General features: G+C 41.5%; 1 protein-coding gene across 1 annotated transcript in view; it reads right to left on the reverse strand.

Annotated features, from left to right (window-relative positions):
- FASN (fatty acid synthase) overlaps window positions 1-19481 on the reverse strand; it is a 41006-nt gene that overhangs the window by 1975 nt on the left and 19550 nt on the right. The window contains exons 16-42 of the mRNA XM_030961851.1: window positions 19109-19284; window positions 18564-18755; window positions 18196-18276; window positions 17912-18097; window positions 17434-17611; window positions 16999-17204; window positions 15469-15779; window positions 14931-15320; window positions 13037-13201; window positions 12719-12837; window positions 12467-12621; window positions 11943-12146; window positions 10794-10944; window positions 10103-10281; window positions 9445-9564; window positions 9182-9304; window positions 8151-8374; window positions 7609-7810; window positions 6410-6561; window positions 5827-5918; window positions 5530-5681; window positions 4988-5230; window positions 3295-3483; window positions 2528-2755; window positions 1904-2124; window positions 1284-1382; window positions 905-1156 (exon numbers count right to left, since the gene is read on the reverse strand). Of these exons, the coding sequence (XP_030817711.1) occupies window positions 905-1156; window positions 1284-1382; window positions 1904-2124; window positions 2528-2755; window positions 3295-3483; window positions 4988-5230; window positions 5530-5681; window positions 5827-5918; window positions 6410-6561; window positions 7609-7810; window positions 8151-8374; window positions 9182-9304; window positions 9445-9564; window positions 10103-10281; window positions 10794-10944; window positions 11943-12146; window positions 12467-12621; window positions 12719-12837; window positions 13037-13201; window positions 14931-15320; window positions 15469-15779; window positions 16999-17204; window positions 17434-17611; window positions 17912-18097; window positions 18196-18276; window positions 18564-18755; window positions 19109-19284 (4990 nt within the window). The remainder of the gene's footprint in view (window positions 1-904; window positions 1157-1283; window positions 1383-1903; window positions 2125-2527; window positions 2756-3294; window positions 3484-4987; window positions 5231-5529; window positions 5682-5826; window positions 5919-6409; window positions 6562-7608; window positions 7811-8150; window positions 8375-9181; window positions 9305-9444; window positions 9565-10102; window positions 10282-10793; window positions 10945-11942; window positions 12147-12466; window positions 12622-12718; window positions 12838-13036; window positions 13202-14930; window positions 15321-15468; window positions 15780-16998; window positions 17205-17433; window positions 17612-17911; window positions 18098-18195; window positions 18277-18563; window positions 18756-19108; window positions 19285-19481) is intronic.

Raw genomic sequence — 19481 nt, forward strand, 5'->3', positions numbered from 1 at the left:
GTTTGGAACCAGTGTTTTAAAGCACAATAGTCTGACAAGCTGACAGGTGATCCACTCAAATATAAGCTGGGTAGGAAGTTAACCAACCTAGCACCAAAAGAATAATTTACCTACAATATCAAAGAATGAATGATAAAATAGCTACTTCCGAGCCCTTAAGTAAACAAAATAAACACACCCCCCCCAACCCCCCCCTTTCTCCCACCACCAGAAATCTTCCTTTAAGGTCATTATGTAACTATAATAATGTATAAGTTAGCCTGGAATCAATAATGACTAAGTTAGATATCTGAAAGGATAGGAGATGCCAGAAGCAGGAAAGGAATTCTGACAATCACTTCCTTTTCCCTGGTATTTGCACCAATTTAAGCCTTGTATGTGAGCAGGGGCTGAAGAACAGTGACCTTATCTGGACTATGGGCCAAAACCCAACTTTTTTTAGACCACAAGAAACCCACTTCTAACTACTAGCTTTTAAGTGAAAAAAAGGTAACTGAGAAAAAGCTGGCTTTATTGTCATAAGACTGACACTTGCTCTTCAGAAGGCTGCCCTCATTCCATGAATTAGCTTCAGGATCTACAGTGAAAAGAGATTGCTCTCTTTTAACATTATTATTATCCAAAGTCATTCTAGAGAGCTGCAAGAATCAGCTATAGAAAACATACCCTATATACAGGCAAGACTTTCTGGCTCTCACTACCCACAGAAAATGCCTGAAACCAATAAACTTATTTGCTTTTGGAGACTTCTAATTCTTGTTGGAGCACAGCAGCTGCAGAACAATAATTTCTTAAAGGTTAGTTTTGTCCTTTTTTTCTCAGTGAGGGTGATTTCCCATGCTTTCCTTTGGCTTCCCCAAATACCAGAAGAAATTCAACAGTCATCAGTGGGGCTGTGACTGACCTCTGAGAGTTTATAGTCTCTGCCCAGCCCTTCCTCGTATTCGTTGCGAGACTTTGCCCGCATCAGTGTCACATTGCCATGATACTTGGAGTCTGGTATATACTTGTCAGCAGCCTTCAGCTTATGGTAAAATGAAGTAGCAGCAAAGATGAGTGCTTCACGATTGATGTTTGTATGAATCTTAGTTATTAGGTCTACAGCAGCATTCACACGAGCCTGCAGATCTTTCAGGGGTAGAAGAACCTCCAGCAGCTGGAAATATTAAAATTTTTTTCATATTAGTCTCAACAGCTGAGAATTTATCTCCATTAAACAAAAAGAACATACACCCTCTTGTGCAATATCAAGACACATGGATTTCGAAGATAAGAAACAGTACCTTATTGTGTTCAGTGCCCGTAAATTGCTGAACAAAGACACACAGTGCTTCAGTCTCCAGTTCGGCCTCATTTCCTTGGGTCAGTTTGGCTCTGTAGCTCTGGAAGAGAGAATGTGAACATGAGAGGAATGTGCCTGATATTAAAAGTCAGATAAAAACAATTATAGAACCTAAGGCGTGAACTGGGAAAAAAAGGAAGGCAGGAAATCCCTTCAAGACAGACTAGAAAGCAAATCCACAGGTGGCAATTGCTAAGAGCCTAGTATTCTCTAAAGTACAATGAAAATTAAAGGGAACTCTTAAGCAAGGTTTCCTCGCACCACTACAAGCGGATCTTGACTTGCACCAGCATCTTCCAGAAGACATACTAATATTATGGTTTATCATAGCAAGAGCAACATTTGTGCTTGAACTCTTTCCATTTAATGAAGACCACCTGTCAGGTGCTTCTACCCTTCAGCCATCTCTAAGCATCCACTGTCTACAGCTGTCTTCCAAAATCTTTGTGAAAGTCTGTCAGCTTTTCAGATTGCTCATATCCAGAATAGTAAGCTTTGAGAAAAAAGAGGCCTGATGAGAGAGGATGGTCCCCAGAAAGAAGATTCTCTTTGCGCCCTTACCTGGGTATATGCTGCTACAAAGGAATGAGACCCATCAAAAAGGAATAAACTGTTGAGTGCATGGGAAGCATTTTGTTGTGCTTGCAGCTGGGAACACATTTCAAAGGCTACACAGGCACCAAAAGAGTATCCAGCAATGCGGTAAGGTCCTTCAGGCTGTATCTGCTTCATGCAACCAATGTAATAGGCTGCCAGGCTTTGGATGCTGTCCAAAGGAGCAGCTGGAACATGGAAGTGAGTTAGAAAGACCCGTGAAAAGACACTGGCAGAGACAAATTATGTTTTCATGCACTCAGAAACAATCCCGTTGGAAACATCCAGGTAATTTTGCAAGTAAATTACTAAATTATTGTTAACAACTTGCATTTAGGACAAGTAATAGTAATATTGCTGCTTTCCAAGGACAGGTTGAACAGGATGCTTTGACTTTTGAATATGTAAACTCTTCCATTTCATCCATTATTCCTCTTGATACCAGGGATGTTTGACATGACCCTCTGCAGACTAATAGGCCTGATACTTGTTCCTCCAAGTTTAATAGTCTAGAAACAAAGCCCTCTCTAAAAGCAACTACAGTTCAGAATGTTATGTTTGCAAATTCAAGATGCTGAAGAACTGAGATACCTTTTGTGCACTGGAGCCCATAGCAGGGCATGTGAAGTCTGGAGGCCAGAGTGTGGAAAACTGCAATGGATCCTTCAATGGGGTGAACAAGGAAAAGAGGGCGCTCCATGCTCTGAACATCATTTAGACGAGTGATTGTTGGCGCTTCTGGGTTCACCAGTAAGTTGTTAAAATCTAGTTTTGGAGGTTCGCCTGGGCCTGCCTTCATCAGTGGGGACGAGGTCAGCTCTTTGAAGGAAAGCACATCAGACAAACCCAATTAGCTTCAGGGTCAGTCTTGGTCATGTAGCCATACTCCTAAAGGACAACTTCAGGGCTAGGGCTGCCCTAGATTAGCCTGTTGCCTCACTACATCATCAGGTCATAGAAGCAGAAATCTTCCTACTGTCAATTGCTCTGCAGCAACTGCATATGATTTTAGCTTCCTGTGAGTGCGACATTACATTGTTTATTCCCCAGACAAGTGAAAGGTCTCAAATTGCATCCCACACATAGCTACATAAGAGTACTCATGCATGCAGCTGCTAGCCAAGCAAGAAAGCAGCTTGCACAATTGCCTTGCTTGTACACCCTGCTCCCAGAAATGATGGGCCTGTCCTAGTGGTCAAAACACTTCTGTGACATGTCTGTCACTTAAAAGCTATTCAATTATAACCTTATTTTATGATCTGATAGAGGTTTATGTCACTAGAGATGAAAGCAACAGATTGGAAGCTTAATTATTTGGATTCAGGTGACTGGTAGCAACCTTAATTCAGACACTTTACCCTCTGCTGTCTTGGACTTTGAAGAAAGTTCACGCAGTTTGTTGATTGTAAGGAGACGAATTTCTCTCATGGTCATAACGATGTCATAGTCTCTCTCCAGTGTCTGGCGCACCTCCACACCCATCAAGGAATCCAAGCCCAAGTCAGCCAAGGAACTCTCAGCATTCAGACTACTCACATCACGGACCCCTGAGAACAAAAGAGCATACTAGCATAAGGCCAATTTCTTTTCAGCTCTTGGCCTCTCTAGCAGCCTTCTCCACTCTCTTCTATCTCTCAATAAACTTCAGCTGTAGAGCTGCAGTTTACCTTTCAGGATCATCTAGTACTTTGATAAACCACCTCTTCTACAATCCCCACCTTGTCATATGGGATCTAGTATTTAGAGTACATATTAATGTGAACAGATTTATGACAGGGGATACCTCAGTCCCAACTAAATAGCTGTGAATATTTTCACATCAGCTCTAGACCAAATACAGATCAGTCAGTCAGCTAGACAGATTCCACACACTGGAAGCTCTAATTGAAAACTGCAGTCCTAGATCTAATCCTCAGCTACACCGAGATTGAAGTTATCAGTGTCAGTGACGGTTGGCTGCAACACTTGATGTCTACAACACTGGAGGAGGAGGTGATACATTTAGGCCTTATTTCCCTTTTCACCTTCATTTTTCCCACTGTTCAATCTCTCACCCCTTCCTTACCTGTAGAAGGCCTCTCATAATAACACCTGCATCTTCAGCTCTTTGTCCCTTCCTCCACCTTGTGCAGCCCCATGTTGCCACCCTTCCCACTATTAGGCTTCATTACTAGCTCCTCCCTTTGTTGCTTTCATACTCTCTTCTTCCCAAGTAACCCTGTAGCTGGTGTGGTTTCCCAGACCCTTTCCTATTGCTTCTAAAAGCCCCATCTGCCCTGAGAAATCAGATTTGCTGTCAGTGAGTTGCACACAACTCCTTAAGTAACACTCAGGAGACTGTCTTTCATTTATCAGCACCTTTTTTGGTAGAAAACAAAGGGTCACTAGACAGTTCTGTCTGCAATAGAGACAACTGAAGTGGGACATAATAGACAGAGTTGACAGCGATTATTCAGTACCAACACAAAAATAAGAGACACAATGGTAAAAGAAAGCAGATTCAAGACAGACAGAAGGACATGGCACTTGTAATGCATAGCTAAGCTATGGTTACTAGATGTTCACATGGGATGACAGAGTTGGTAAGGGAAAATACCAGTTAAGCAATAAGTAGAGAAAAGCTATTTTTTGTGGCATGGGGACATATCAAGTTGGATATTTGAAAGCTGGAACAGTACTCAGGAAGTTAGTTATGTATTTACTGTCTTACGTGCTGTCCCAGAATTTTGCTCTTGGGGGCTGTTCCTGTTGATTCTCCATTTGGAGAAAGGTACCAGCTCACTAAATAAAACCCAAGACTCTGGAGTATATATGCGTATCTATGTAAACACATTAACGGAGGAAAACAAATGAAAGAAACAGTCCTTATTTGAGAGAAGGAGCAGTGTAAAGGGGAAAAAAAAAAAGCAAACAGTCTCACAACAGCAACATTGCCACACCACAGGAGGTCAGGAAGAGATGCTGAGCAGAGGACCTACAGCAGCACCACTGCTTTCCAAAAGTAATGAGAAAGTAGGCACCATCCAGTAGTACTTGAGTGACAGCACTTACCCAGGATGTGAGCAACAGCTTCTACAAGATCCCGCTGACTACCTCCTTCAGCTTTCGCTGAGACCTTCTCTGCTAGGACAAAACTGGACATGACAGGATGAGGTTGATTCAGGAAAACATCGAGCACCTCCAGGCATGAGCTCATTTGTTGGGGAATTGTTCCTCCCACTACAATGTCTTTGTTTCCCATTGTCTTCATCAAGATACCCACATCACCAATGGCTCCCCACTGGATTGCCAGGCCTGGAGAAGAAATCAGAAGAACACACTAAGCAGCTAACTAAAGCACATGGCAGGAACAGGAGTGAGTTAATAAAAAAGGAACTTAATAATGAGCTATGCTAAGGCCTGCATTTCCTTTGTACTGTTAAATGGTGAGTATTCATTCACACATGAATGACTCAGAGTAACATCTAGGAGCAGAAAACAGCCTTCAACAGACTTTATAACTCCAGATAAGTGCACAGGTTTCTGGTGAGCTGGTCCTCATCTGGATGTTTGGCAAGATAGTTTATACTGTGCAATGAGTAAAGTCATCTTACCTGGGAGTCCATCATGATGCCGCTGCTCACAGATACGCTCCATGGTAGAATTGGCAAAGCCGTAATTACTTTGCCCAGCATTTCCTCTTCCACAGCTTACAGAGGAGAATGCAACGAAATAGTCCAGGTCTGGACACTTCTTACGAGTCACCCTTGGAACAGAGCAGGAGAAACCCCATCAGAAAACCCTGCTTAGTGTATTATTGTCAAAGGCAAGTGCAAGACTAAAACAACTAAGCTTGGTCAGTTCCTTGACTTTAAAAACAGTTCTTATTTGTCCCTTCTACAGACACTTACCAATCCAAATGAAGGGTGCCTGAATACTTTGGCTTGTTGACCTCCCAGAATAATTCTGGGGTCTGATTTTCAATCATGCCGTCTCTAAGGACCTATGGGGGGTGGGAAGAGGGATTAAAAAACAAAGTGTAGTTTCAGTGTCTCCAGTTTCTCTGTTTAAATATGTCACATGGCTTGAGATATGAGAGGCTAGCACTACACAACGTATTTTTGTAACTTCATAGCACAGACGTATCCGGAATATCCCAAAGTATGCCTTTTGCCAACTCTGCTTTTTTCAGTATTTTTTCTGTATTGACACTGCAGAAATTCTGGCAAGCTCTACATGGGATTTTTCTTGTCTACAGGAGGCTAGGACAACATTTGTCTCATCACAGAACTGAACTCACTGGCCAAATACTGTTGCTTCTCAGGTCAAGGGAACAGACCCATAAGCCTTTAGTCACCAGGCAGGACCAAAGCATAGTGTCCTTTGAAACACAGAGAACTTAACTAAAATTGTATGCAGCCTGACTGCCTTTAGTAAAAAAGTCACATGAATGGATGTCGCTTCTTACAAGTCCCAAGCATTTTTGTCACTTACCACAGCCAAATTAAAGATGCCTCCAACTGGTCCAAGCTTCAAAGCCTCTTCTATTAATTGCTGTGTTCCTTCTAGTGTTCCAATATCACTGGTAGATACCAGCACTTTGATTCCCAGTGCCTTCCACTCTTGAACACGTTTAGCCTGGTAACCTAGACGAAATAAAGGTGGACAGTGCCTTTGATGAAGAATTCCAACCGTAAGGCTTTGGTTAAACTGCTCCTTTATGCTTCTCTGACTAGACAGGGACTGAATAGCTAAATAATTCCTGATTCAGCTATGAGATAAAAATTGGACAAAATTTCAACAGCAGCTAGAAATCATTTGAGTTTCAGAATTCTACACAGATAAAGTGGAGAACAGCACTGGGAGAACCTAAGGGCTGGGGTGGTGGTGGGGGGAAGGAAGGAAAAAAAAATACAACTGTGAAGAGAAATTAACAAAAAATTGGGTACTGAGATAGGGAAAATTGGTTAGATTAAAGCAAAGCAACAGATTATAGTAGCACAACCAGAACTTGAAAAATTGTATTTGATCTATGGGTTTGTACATACAAGTGGTGTGATTGTGAACTTGCCAAAAGAAAGAAGAAACCTGTAGAGACAGAGAGGATTTGAGTTATGAATGAATTTGTATGAGGAAATACTGAAGACTATCACTGATAAATCTCAATGCTGCCACTGTAATCAAACTAATGCCTTAAATCTGAGTAAAAATGTTTATGGATGCTATCAGATAGTAAGGTTCATCTTTACACATGAGCTATCTAAGGAGCAAGAGTGAGCATCCATACATGAGGAACAAAGTATCTTTAACCAGCAGCTTTTAGGCCATTCCTTGTGGCATGTGATCTAACATGCTACAGCCAGCGGACAAGTCAGTGAGGTAGCCAGACTTTGCAGAGGGCATAAAAGATAAAAGAAAGGCTACAGAAAAAAACCTGTATAAGAGAGAAAATGGGTTGATAAAAATAGGAAGCATAAAAGGGGGAAAGTAGTAATTGGAAAAAAATGTCAAGTGAAAAGATTGTTCCTCTTTTACAAAAAAGGAGACAACAGCTTGAAGTGAGATAATACAGGAAAGAAAAGAGATCAAGACATTATTAGTCACCAATAGGACACTTAAAATGGAGAGAAACTACAAACTGAGGTCTGTTGAAAGGCAGTCATATTCCCTGTTCCCTTACAATTTTTGCTTACCAGTTCGTATGCCAGAACGAGATGTCAGTATAATTTTCTGTGCTCCTCTCTCAACTAGCCACTGTGCCAACTCCAGCCCAAATCCTCCCAGGCCCCCTGTGATGATGTAGGACTTCGTAGGTGGACAGGAGGTTCGGGAGATTGCGGAGATTTTAACTGGTTCAGACTTTCTTAAAGGATACTCCTTTTCCTCTTCTTGGACCTTCCCCCACAAAAAAAACCAACCAAGAACCAGAAACAACACACAAACACACACACACAAAAAAGGTAGTTGCAATTAGATAATCAGATACATAATGCATTTCTTTTCATCTATCATCTTTCATCTATCATCTTTTCATGCTATGTTCCTCCAGTCAATGGGAATGAACCTTGTAGAATCAGTGCCAGACTTGACAGTTACAATTGTGACAGTGTCAGCAGTAAAAACTGACCCTGTGCTGCCCTACGCATAGACGGTCAACTCAAAATGGATCAAAATATCCAACAGTCACCAGAGGATGGCCAGCGGTATCAGAGAATCAAAATCATTATTGCATTACCTTGATGATAACTTTGCCAATATGTTTTCCTTGTGCCATGAATCTGAAGGCAGCTTCTACTTCTTCTTTGTTGAAGACTGAACTCTTCAGGGGCTTTACTACACCATTTCTTATGCCTTTCGTCAACAACTCTGATACTACTTCCCACTCTTGGTTTCCCTCATCAAATATTGAATCTAGTAGGATCCCATGAAATGCCACATTCTTGAGGAAGAGAGACATTCCTAGAAAAAGCAACTTGGTTATGACCTGATGCTGCTGACATCTCAAAATGGAGCCTACCCTCTGCTTCAGAAACATTTCTGGGCAGCTTACAGGAGTAAAGCAGTCAGATGCTTGAATTCTACATTTTCCAAACTCATTCTTGCATATATTCTCCAATACATAACATTATGTTGTTCTCTTACAAGCAGACCAGTTTCACAGAAATGCAACTCCAAAAAATTGTGTGTTGAGAGGACAAGCTATATCATGGTCAGTCTGATATTAAAAAGAACATTTTTTTGTCTAGTGACAGCTGAGTTAGAGTCACAGGGGAGCTATAATCCTACATACATCATGTCTACCTCCACAGGAGACTCTTCCTCACAGCAAGGTTTTCCAATATGATAGGATTTTTAAAATTTAATTAGAATAAGGAAGCAGGCTGGCAACGCTATATGCAATCATTCTACAACAGGAGAACATTGCTGTAATTTTTCACTGACACATCACCTTACAAAATAAAAATTTTTTCCCATATAAGAGAAATCAGGGTTATATTGCCCTGTGCCTTCAAAACTGTTAGATGCTGTTGACTGCCTTGAGGGACAAGAGGCCTTGCAGAGGGGTCTGGATAGACTGGAACACCAGGCAATCATAAGTGATACAAAATTTAACAAATGTCAGTTGTGCACCTGAGCCCTAGTAACACCAGACATTAAGTATAAATTTTGGGGAGGCTGGAGAGCTGTCCTGCAGAAAAGGGCACATAGGGGCGCTGGGCAGGAGCTAAAACCTAATGAGAGGTGCTTCCCAATGCCCCATCTTACCAAGCTGACTGTTGTTAGATAGATCAAATTTGCCTATTTCCAAGAAGCGCCCATGTCGAGCAAGACAACGCAAACTGGCTTGCAGCTTCTCTTCTGCCAAGGAATTTAACACAAGGTTGACACCTGCAATGAAAGGAGAAGCACCTACTTAACTCTGCTGAGAGTCTAACCCTGTCTTCTAGTGACTCATATTGTCTTTAGAATGCACAACTGATAATGTGGCTTAGCTGACAAAAAAAGGAAAAATATTTATTGAACTTCACCTTTTCCGTTGGTAACTCGACGTATATGTTGTTCAAAGGCAGTATCTCGGGAGCTGGAAAAGCTATTAGCATCTAGCTGTGGGAATCTTGCTTGGAGATACTTACGTTTCTCAGCGGAACCTAGAAGTAGAAGACAGGTTGAAAGATGTCACTAATTTCATTTTTATGATGAAACAGCCCATTTTCCACTGCACATTCTTCCCCCAAGACTGTAAATCTGAGAAGCCATCTCCAGGCTTTCAGTCTCTCAAGATGTCAGACTCTAGAACAAAGGCTGTCTGGTTGCTACTGCTCATTTATGAGATAGAGCAAGGACCAGAAACAGATGAGAGCCTTTCAATGGACAGGCATTAGATTCATATTACTAAATGTAAAATGAGGAAGCCATGATCTTCTTCCAGACTTTTGATTATATAATGTACAGAGACAGATAAATTTGACTGTGCTGCGGAATTTTCAAGCACAGAGTCAGTAGCTGTATTTACTATGTAACCAGTTCTCAGCCTGGAAACTAGATCAAAGCTACAGCAGACCACATTGGGAGGGGAATAAGTATATACTTAAATAGGTATATATACTTCTATATGTGTACACACACATGCTTCCTCTATTAGCTATAATCTCTCTCTCCCCATGACTTTGGGCCCTCAGTACTCACCTACAGTAGTAAAGACACGGCAGCCCATGCTCAGGGCAATGGCAATGGCTGCTTGGCCCACACCTCCTGAGCCAGAGTGAATCAGGACACTCTCACCCTTCTTCATACCACCTCGAACCACCAAAGCATAATAAGCAGTGGCATAAACCACAGGCACTGAAGCTGCTTCTTCTAGAGTCCTAAAGAGCAAAGTGGAAGAGGTATCTTTAGCCTTGGGAAAGGCTACTAGATTCTCCTGATGAAATTCACCTTTCTGCAACAGAAAGGTTCCACTGCTGAGATAGATAAGAAAGTGTAAGATAAGATAGATAGAAAAGATAGATAAGAAAGTGTCGATCATACAGCAGACTACCACAGTTGCCAAACACAGACAGGTTTCATTATTCCGCAAAAATATTTCAGTAACTAACCAGTAACATAACAAACACTGATATCCCAGTGTATACTGAAACATGTGAAGCTAAGAGCGCAAAAAAAGATGAGAACCTTGTGTAAGCCACTGTACAAAAACTAGTGCTGAACTCCTGCAGTGAATCTAATGCAAAATCCTACAGTTGCTTGGGACACTATAGCCCTGTTAACATTTGCCAGAGGGGAATCTAGCCATTGTGCAGCACTCAGGTTTGATCAGAGCTGTCATCAGCCTCAAGCAGGAAGGCAAATCTTAGCCAGAAAACAGAAGCTGACCTACCAGTTTTCAGGCACCTCCCATAGAAACCTTTTTTCACAGTCTACCACTGTGGCCAGCCCCTTTGCTGGCAGCAATCCCATTACTCTTCTTCCAGCCGTGTCCCGTCCTGAGAACTCCATGCCCAGCATGCACTGCTGCAAAGCCCAGTTACCTGAAAGAATATTAACACCTTTTACAAAAAAAGAAAATTATCTTCTAAAATTCCTGTTCTACAGGAGCAGTCCCTGAAAGTCTAAACCTCTGAGATTTGTCTCTTCTGTACACAGTTCATAAATTGTCAATAGTTAATGGCTCACTGCAAGAGTAGTGGAAGAGGACTTGGTCTCATTAAATCATGAGCACTTATCCTTGATGATATTGCATTAGTTTCCAGTTTTCATCTGAGAAATTTCATGAAAACACCTTGTTTCAGAGGCAATTCTGTCCCTCAGAAAACGAATGATACATAAACTAGAAAGATGATCACTGCAAAGTATGAATTTTTGATAATTCCTGTTTTAGGCAGAAACATCAGTCACAGAATCATAGAATGGTTTGTGTTGGAAGAGACCTTAAAGATCATCTACTTCCAACCTTCTGCCATGCACAGAGGCAACTTCCATTATGCCAAGCAGTTCACTCATGAAGGGGAACCCAGCCCCACTCAAATCACTAAATTTTAACATGCTCCATCCCCTCTCTTTTAAATACATATTTTAAAACTATTTCATACACATTACATTAATTCTTAACTTGCTATGAAGCTAGCACTACCTCCATTTTGTAAACAGGCAATTACTTCATTGTGCATTTTTCCTCCCTGAAATTCAAGCATGTCCATCAGCACGGCAAAAGGAAACTTCGACATTCTCACCTTGCTATTTACCATGTCCATCTCTGGAACCTCTATCAACATATTTTATCTCACACTTGGTATCTGTGCAATGTGGCAAGCAACATTTCTCAGAGCATAGTTTGTTAATTGGAAAAAATGGAACTGTAACTGGAAGTAGAACTTGGGAACTTTTTGGTGTACAGCCCTGCAGCAGAGCTGTACTTCCTTCTTAAAAGCATGCTTTCTGGCATACAATCTAGCCAGTGCATAACTAACAATCAAGAGATTAATTCTAGAACAACAATACATATCCTTTTAGTGTAACTTTAACTCACCAGGGATAGCATCTGGAGAAAGCTTCCCCGTGGCCAGCATAATGTCCCGGAAGTTGAGAGATGCATAATAGACTTTGCAGAGTAAAACATTGGGATCAGTTGTACGGAAGTGTCGAAGTGGGGAGACAATCCAGCGAAGAGATGAGAGATCTCCACGAGTTAGCACATTTACATAGGCATATTCTGTCAGCTCCTGAGGTTGTACTGCAGAAGAAGGAACAGTAAGAACTTACACATATTAACAAAGGTATGTGCTTTCCAAAATGAGTAAATTCCTTGTGCAATTTGCTACCCAGAGAGCCCTTTCTTGCTTTGCAATACTACTGATGCCCTAAATAGCCGACCCCTCCTCCTGGCACCACAGTGTTCTACTGTTCACTTTGAGCTGAAGCAGAAGAATTCAAAATTGTTCATTAAAAATAATAATAAAAGGTAACCGTAGGAACAATAGCTACTCATTTTCTATTCAAAGTTCATTCAGATTCAAGGCCTTGCAAGTGATCCTCAGCTCTCAAAGACTGTACCTTGCTGCAATGTAAGATGCCTGAAGGAGCCCCACTTCCCATCACGATACACATTCATCACCAGGTCCTTCTGAAGATTCTTCTGCATCTCCAGAGAAGAAAGACTCGTGGGTGGGACAGCAGATGAAGGGTTCAAGTTGGAAATGAACACACACCTGAAGACAAGAGTTGTCATTTTGTTTTGCTATAGGTCTGAGAAGAAGCTAACACAAATATCTCCCAAATGGCACGCTCAAAGGCATGCTCGCGTACCTGATTCGGTGGCCTTCTGCTTCAAGGCGAAGGCAGTTCACCATTCCCAAAATTCCTGAGTTCGCACAACTGGTGGCAGTCAACCACACAGGCTTCTCTGATGGGTCAGCCAAGATCTCCTACAGGACAAACCCCAAACTGTTTTACTAGGAACTACAAAGAAAATAGCCCTCATATCCTTGGCAGAGATCAGTAACTTCTATTTTACTAAAAGTAACTCAACACACACACACATTCTTCTTTCAACACTACTAAACATCTGATTTAGAAAGTATAATGATTTGGAAATTCAGATACCTAGGACACAAGAATTCTCACCTTTAAGGATTCAACCCACTTATAGTTGGTCTCATCTACTGGCAGAAAAACAGGTGTTTTGACAGGAGCTTGCCGACGGCACAGGAAAATAACTGAGCCAAAGAATGACTTCTTCATGGCAACAAGATTCAACGAAGCTTTGCTGAATAAGTCCTCCCACTGTGCCTGTCAAATCAGGCAAGGCAACAAAATTAACAGCAAAATCAAAAGTCACTTTTTATTGCTTTTTCTTGAAAACTTGCTCTGTATTGTGGCAGTACAAATACAGGTTTGATTAACATAACAGTGTTTTATACACATCTAGACTACTCCTTCTTCCCTAAAGGATCTTCCAAAAGTGGGAGTACACGTACCTTAAAGTCTAAGTTAGGGAACCAGTCTTAGCACACTAGCAGGTGTGCAAAAAACCTGAGCCATGACCATACCACCAAATTCCACAGTGTATTTGAATGTGTCTATGACCCTATGTCACATAAGCCCTGTTTGCACAGAGATGGGGAGAAGCACCCATATGTCTAAGTTACACTGAAATGGCATTTCAGGAAAATAAAAGAATGAAAATGCATGTATGGCATATCCAGAAACACTTAAGGATTACTATCTGAATGAAACAAAGATGACTGCAGGCTCTCAGAAAAGCATCCATTTGCTTTTCCTATGTCAGGCACAAACCAGCAGAAGGTTTTTACAGTGTGATCCCTTATATATAGGTCTAAGGACAGTCTCTGTATCTAGAAAACTTTGAGAACTATGTAAGTCCTGCACACTCTTGCCTGGCTTGTATAATTTCCTTCGGAGAAGGAGCATTCAATGGACAGGTATCTTCTCCCAGGGATTTGCTAATACCAGGCTACTGATACTAATGACAAATTTATGGTTTTTGTTATTGGTGCCAGTAGCATCTCAGTGCCTTCTCTTTATCCTCCTGTTCACCGGGAAAGATTCAGAGCAAAGAACTTAATCTTTCTTCTCAAATCCCCTTGAAAAAATGTATGCAGGAAGGGCTAGAATCCATGTAATTGCAAAATTCAAAATCCAACAACCCCACCTCAGAATTATAAACAAAACCCAAACTCTTGGAAGTGCTACTCTCTTCTTACTCTAAAGGAAGAGAGCTGAGAGGCTGCATCCCCTCAAATCAGGAAAAATAGGTAAGTTCAGTAGAGGTGCATTTTTCCATTACTGCTTGGTCTAACAGATGCCAAGAGAAGATGATGCCCCAGTTTCCACCCTTACCCTTGCTTTTCACTCTCCTCCCCTTGCACCAGCTTTGGCATTAGTTTATCTGTATGATATACTGGTTTGAAGATATAATGCTGACACTCTTCTCTCCCTCCTCCAGCTTCTCAGGGCTTATTATACTGTATCTCATTATGGGATCAGATAACATAGGGAAGAGGAAAGGAAGAAAAGAAAAATACAAGAGAAAAACCTTCCTTCTGGGAGGACCTTAACGTTAGAAGAAATTAATTAGCTTGTAAAATCGCACTCTAAGCAGTAGTATTAAAAGTAAGAGAGATATTCTGATACTGAAGCATTTCAGGATCCTACAGTGATAGAGCTGTACCCCATCCAGCAACATGATTTTAACAATAAAGGAATTGTCCTGGCCAGTGTTTTCATACAGATTAGACAGATGTACAAAAGACAATTAATAATTCTCAGTGCATTAAGATAGGCTTTCCTGATTGAACCTACAGTTTACTCTCTCAACCTAATATGTAGTAATTTGCAAGTCCTCTCTTCTTAAGAAGTGTTCATTAGATATTTCTGCAGAAGTCCTCAATGGAAAGGCATGCAAGCAATGCCTACTATACATTTACCATCAAGGCATCTGCAAGCAGCAGACTCAGACTATCCATGGTGAAAGTATCTGTCCTTCCAAGAGGCTTACCTCACTTAGGAAGCTGTGTTTCTGCTGCAGATCTGGGCTTGTAAGGAAACTGACAATTTCTCCAAGGGTTTCTCCCTTAAGAAGAGTATGTAGCAAAACAAACCCTCCTTCTTTCACAGCAGCTGCCAAATTAGAGAGTATTTCAGTGGTATTCACTAAAACACTTGTTGAACAGTTATATACCACCAGGTCAGCATTGGTCAGATTTCCAGAGGGAGGGCTAGATGGATCCCACCGGCTAGAGACAACACCAGCATCTTGTAGCTCTGTTTCAATAGCTGAAAGGTTTTCCAGGATGCAGTCAGTGGCAATGTAGTCCACCTGCAACAGGGGCTGAGCATTCAGAATACTTTTCACACGAGAGAACAGTTGTCCACTTCCTGCATTAGCCTGTGAGAAAAAGAGGAAGGAAAAGCAGAAACCAAATCAAAACATGAGTGATATCCAGAATTATAACCAGAACAACAGCAGTATGTAATCGGGTTACTGGAAGGCCTACAAACACTAGCTACAGTCCCATCCCAAGCTTCCAGCTAACCTCTATTATCTTCATCCTATGACTGATCATGTTCTCCAATGCCACATCCAGGCAAGTCCTCAACTCTGCAGAATCCAGCAATCCACTAAGAAGAGGGTCATTTTGGAAGTGCATTTTCTCTCGAATCACAACTTGTTGCAGCTCAGAATGGAGGTTTCCATTCAGTTCCAGACGGCAGATCTCAGTGAGGATATGCTGAAGGCCCTTTTGTGTGGATGACGACCCTGTAGCTGCCACTGCATTTTCTAGTCCAGGGATGACTAATTTGACCCCATGCACTGCCACCTTAGACTGTAACTTCTGGATCAGACCTATGGAATAGAAGGGGAAATGAAAGAAAGAGTCAAGATTTCCCAAGAATTCTTTTCCTCTTTGCCTCCATTTGCTACACCAGCTGATCAGTACCATATATTACAGCATCCTATATCATTAGCCCAGCCACACAGATACAGTGCAGCCTCTTACATTCACATAATTATGTATGGTGCAGTAGTTGCCCCAAATAAGTAGGCTTTGTAGCCAAACAAACTAAACCCCCACAACTACCTGCGGTAAGACTGACTAAAGAGGGCAACTAACGGAAAACTTGTGATCGATTTAGGGAGCTGTGGAGGAAAATTTTAAGTTTCTGAAGATATAAAAATACTAAAATACCCTTTTGCTTTATAAGCTGATGGGAAATAGTTAATCCTGACTGAGGATCAGGAACTGGATTACAAAAAATAAAACATTCCCACCACAGCCTAGAAAAAATACGCTCTGGGAACAGTATTTGGATGCTGCAGGGGAAAACTAAGAAGAAAAAAAAAAAGGAAAATCTTTAAAATCTATTGCCAAATCTAAGGATGAGCATGAAGACACTCCACCAACACAAACTGAAAAAAATTATTCTCTCAAGATGAAGCAAAATTCACCACTAGAGTAAAAATTTTTTTTAAAAAGTAACATTTTTCTCTTTGATGAAAAGGCACTTAAGGTGATTACTTTAGTGCATGTCTCCCCATCAAAAAACAATGTATTTAGCTACCAGTTTCACAACAGACTGAACTGCTCCTATTCTATTTTTGTGGCAAACAATTCCTTTGATGTGTGCCTCACTACATCATTTTCCCTGTTTGGATATGTGCCCACAATCAAATTGGCTATCATAGTAGTTCACAGGGAAAAACAAACCAAGGTTAAAAACTCACTTAAGTAAGCTCTCCTGTCAGTGTCTAAAGCAACTAGGTTGGATTTCTCCTTAAAGATGATTTGTGTCTCTCTGCTTGCAGAAGGGGTTGTGCCATCTAACACCACATCTGACTGTTATAGAAGGAAAGATGTCTCTCTTCATAGCTTTTTACTCTTTTCCACATTCTAGAGAGCTCAGGCAGAACTAGCTTTTAGCTTCCAGCAATCATACAGAGAACCCTTGATGATGTCTTCTACAGAGACCAACATTTAATATCTTGGATGTTCTGATGGAGTATGAACAGCTTCTCTCGGGGCAGAAGATTCTCCTAGTATGACAAGAAAGCAATCCCACTCTACCTTTGCATTGCTCCAGATAGGCATGAAGATGAGCACTCGAAGACAAACAGCTACTCTCAGTGTAGGGCACAAAGCAGAATTTTTCCAGGGTGGGAGGTATCTGTTCCTGCTGTCGCCGTGGTGCCACAGAAGCATGAAGACCATTGATCTGAACACCTCCTGCTTTAAGGCTATCAAGACAGCGGTCCACAACAACTTCAAAAGCTGCAAGTCAGGAAAGAAATGTAAGTTGGAAAACAAAAACGTATTTTGTTCAGGGTGATTTGACGAACAGTGCTATGTTGGGCTCTTTCATAGGGAGATTACAGAGTTGCAGAAGAGCTTGGAGACTAAGAGGACCTCCCCACTGAAGTTCATCCTACTACTTCAGAATTCACACATTCACCCAATAGTCAAAGCAACCAGCAGAAGTTCAGGCATGAGAGACGTTACCTTTCTATATTGTCCTGGTATTGGCACACCTGCTCACGATGCAGCACTGGATCAATACAGACTGAGCGAATCCTCGTGGGTAAGCGCAGACTGCGGCCAGTCTCAGGTAAGATCAACATATGCAGAAGAGTGTCAAGGAAGGTCACCCAGTTCCCATTCCACAGAACTTTTCCTGCACTTGCTGCAGAAGAGGAAGAGAAAGCCTCACTATTTCATCATTCATCAGATGCTAGAACGTCACTGCTTATTAAATGCCAAGTTTGGTGTATGTACCCAGCTTCCCCTGTAAATTCCACCACACAGTTCTACATTGGAGAGAACAGCTTTCTCAATACTCTTGGTTGTTTTCTCCTATCACACAAAGTATAATTACCTCACAAGGCACAGTCAGGTGAACTGTTAATACAAATGGAATTAAAAGATCAAATAGTCATCATTACGATACCCAGGCTCATTGTGCTTCTTTTGAAAGGAAATTCACCTTCACTGTTGCATTCTAGAACACCCTGGAAAGTTGGTCCATAATTATATCCACGCAGATGCAGCTCTTGATAAATGTCATCTTTCAAGAGCCCGGGCTTTGAGCTCCTGTCTGCTTGAGTTCGAAGGCCATCTGTCTGGTTACGGAAATTGTTCTGAGCAGTGTTTTCTAGGAGCGAAATCTTCCCTGAAGGGCACAGTAACAAGAATAATGATCATTACCATTGTTTATAAATAATGGATTTACTAAGATCATACATATACACTTATATTTCCTTCACTTACCACTGACAGCCAGATTCCCATTTCCTGATACCTCAAAGCAGCGGGAAGCAGGCATGAGTCTTACTTCCAGCTGTACCGATCCTACAAGAAACATTGAGGAAGACAGGATTGTGAGGTCATTTATCTCTACCATCCTCAAGCAGAACTTCTTCTTTCACTATCCCTAAACTTACTGCTCACAACATGTAATAAAGATGACCATAATGCACACTACTTGACTATGGGAATCATTCCTTTGCTCAGTCATGCTGCACTCCTCTTTAGTATCTCTCCTGAATTCCTCCTCACTTTTCCCATGCATTCCTTTCGTCCCACTCCCTCCATCTTCACTACACAGTTGTGCACTTATACCAGCACTCCTCACTCACCCTTTTTGGGAATGATAGTTGCCTGATGAATTGTGACATCTTCGAACGTAACAGCCATTTCGTCCATGGCCACACCAAGAGACCGTGCCAGTGTTCGCCAAGCCAGCACGAGGTACCCAGTTGCAGGGTACAAAACTCGGCCATCAATGCAGTGACCAATCAAGTAGTGGTCAGGAGAGTCAGGACTCACATCTGTCAAACAACAAAGAGAAGAATAAAAATAATAAAAACACTCCAACAAAGAGGTTTTTCCCCCACAATATCTACAAGAGGCTCTAGTTTCCCCAACTATCCTGCCTGACAATATGCAGCTCTTAGAATTACTCTTAGGCTAAAGCAACAGAGGTTCCTGGTTTGTTCATGTCCTCTCATCCCATTTCAGAAACAGATACAGGTTTTTGTCAATCCAAACCAAACATTGAAGCTTCAGAGGATGGTTTCCAGGATGCTGTTTTGAGTATTCTTTTCTTACTTTTACAAAAGGAAACACACAGGTAAAGCAGGAAAGTGACAAACAAATAATAGACCCCAAATGAGCAACACACCAATATTGTAGACTGAAGCAGATGCAGAGCCTTTGGAACCTGCTGGAAAGTCTTCAGCTTTTGGAACATCCCAGTCCTGACTGTGGTCCCATTTGATGCATGGAGAAATAAGGGGTGTTCCCACAGGGACAGGGTATTCCACAGACGGGAACAAGTTATTTCCAAGAACATTTATCCTGAAAAGACAAAAATAATCAAGACATAGCAGAAGGGATGGGAAGAAAAAGTAAGCAAAAAAATTGGTTATAATACTTAAGAGGTCAGGCAGTAATTGGTCTCAAGACTCCCTGTCAGAGATGTACCATGAACACTTACTGCAGCCAAATTTGTAATTAACAGTCTATAAGATGCAAAATTTATTTCCAGAAGCTAG

The sequence above is a fragment of the Camarhynchus parvulus genome, chromosome 18 (genome assembly GCF_901933205.1).
Source record: "Camarhynchus parvulus chromosome 18, STF_HiC, whole genome shotgun sequence".
Taxonomy (NCBI): Eukaryota; Metazoa; Chordata; class Aves; order Passeriformes; family Thraupidae; genus Camarhynchus; species Camarhynchus parvulus.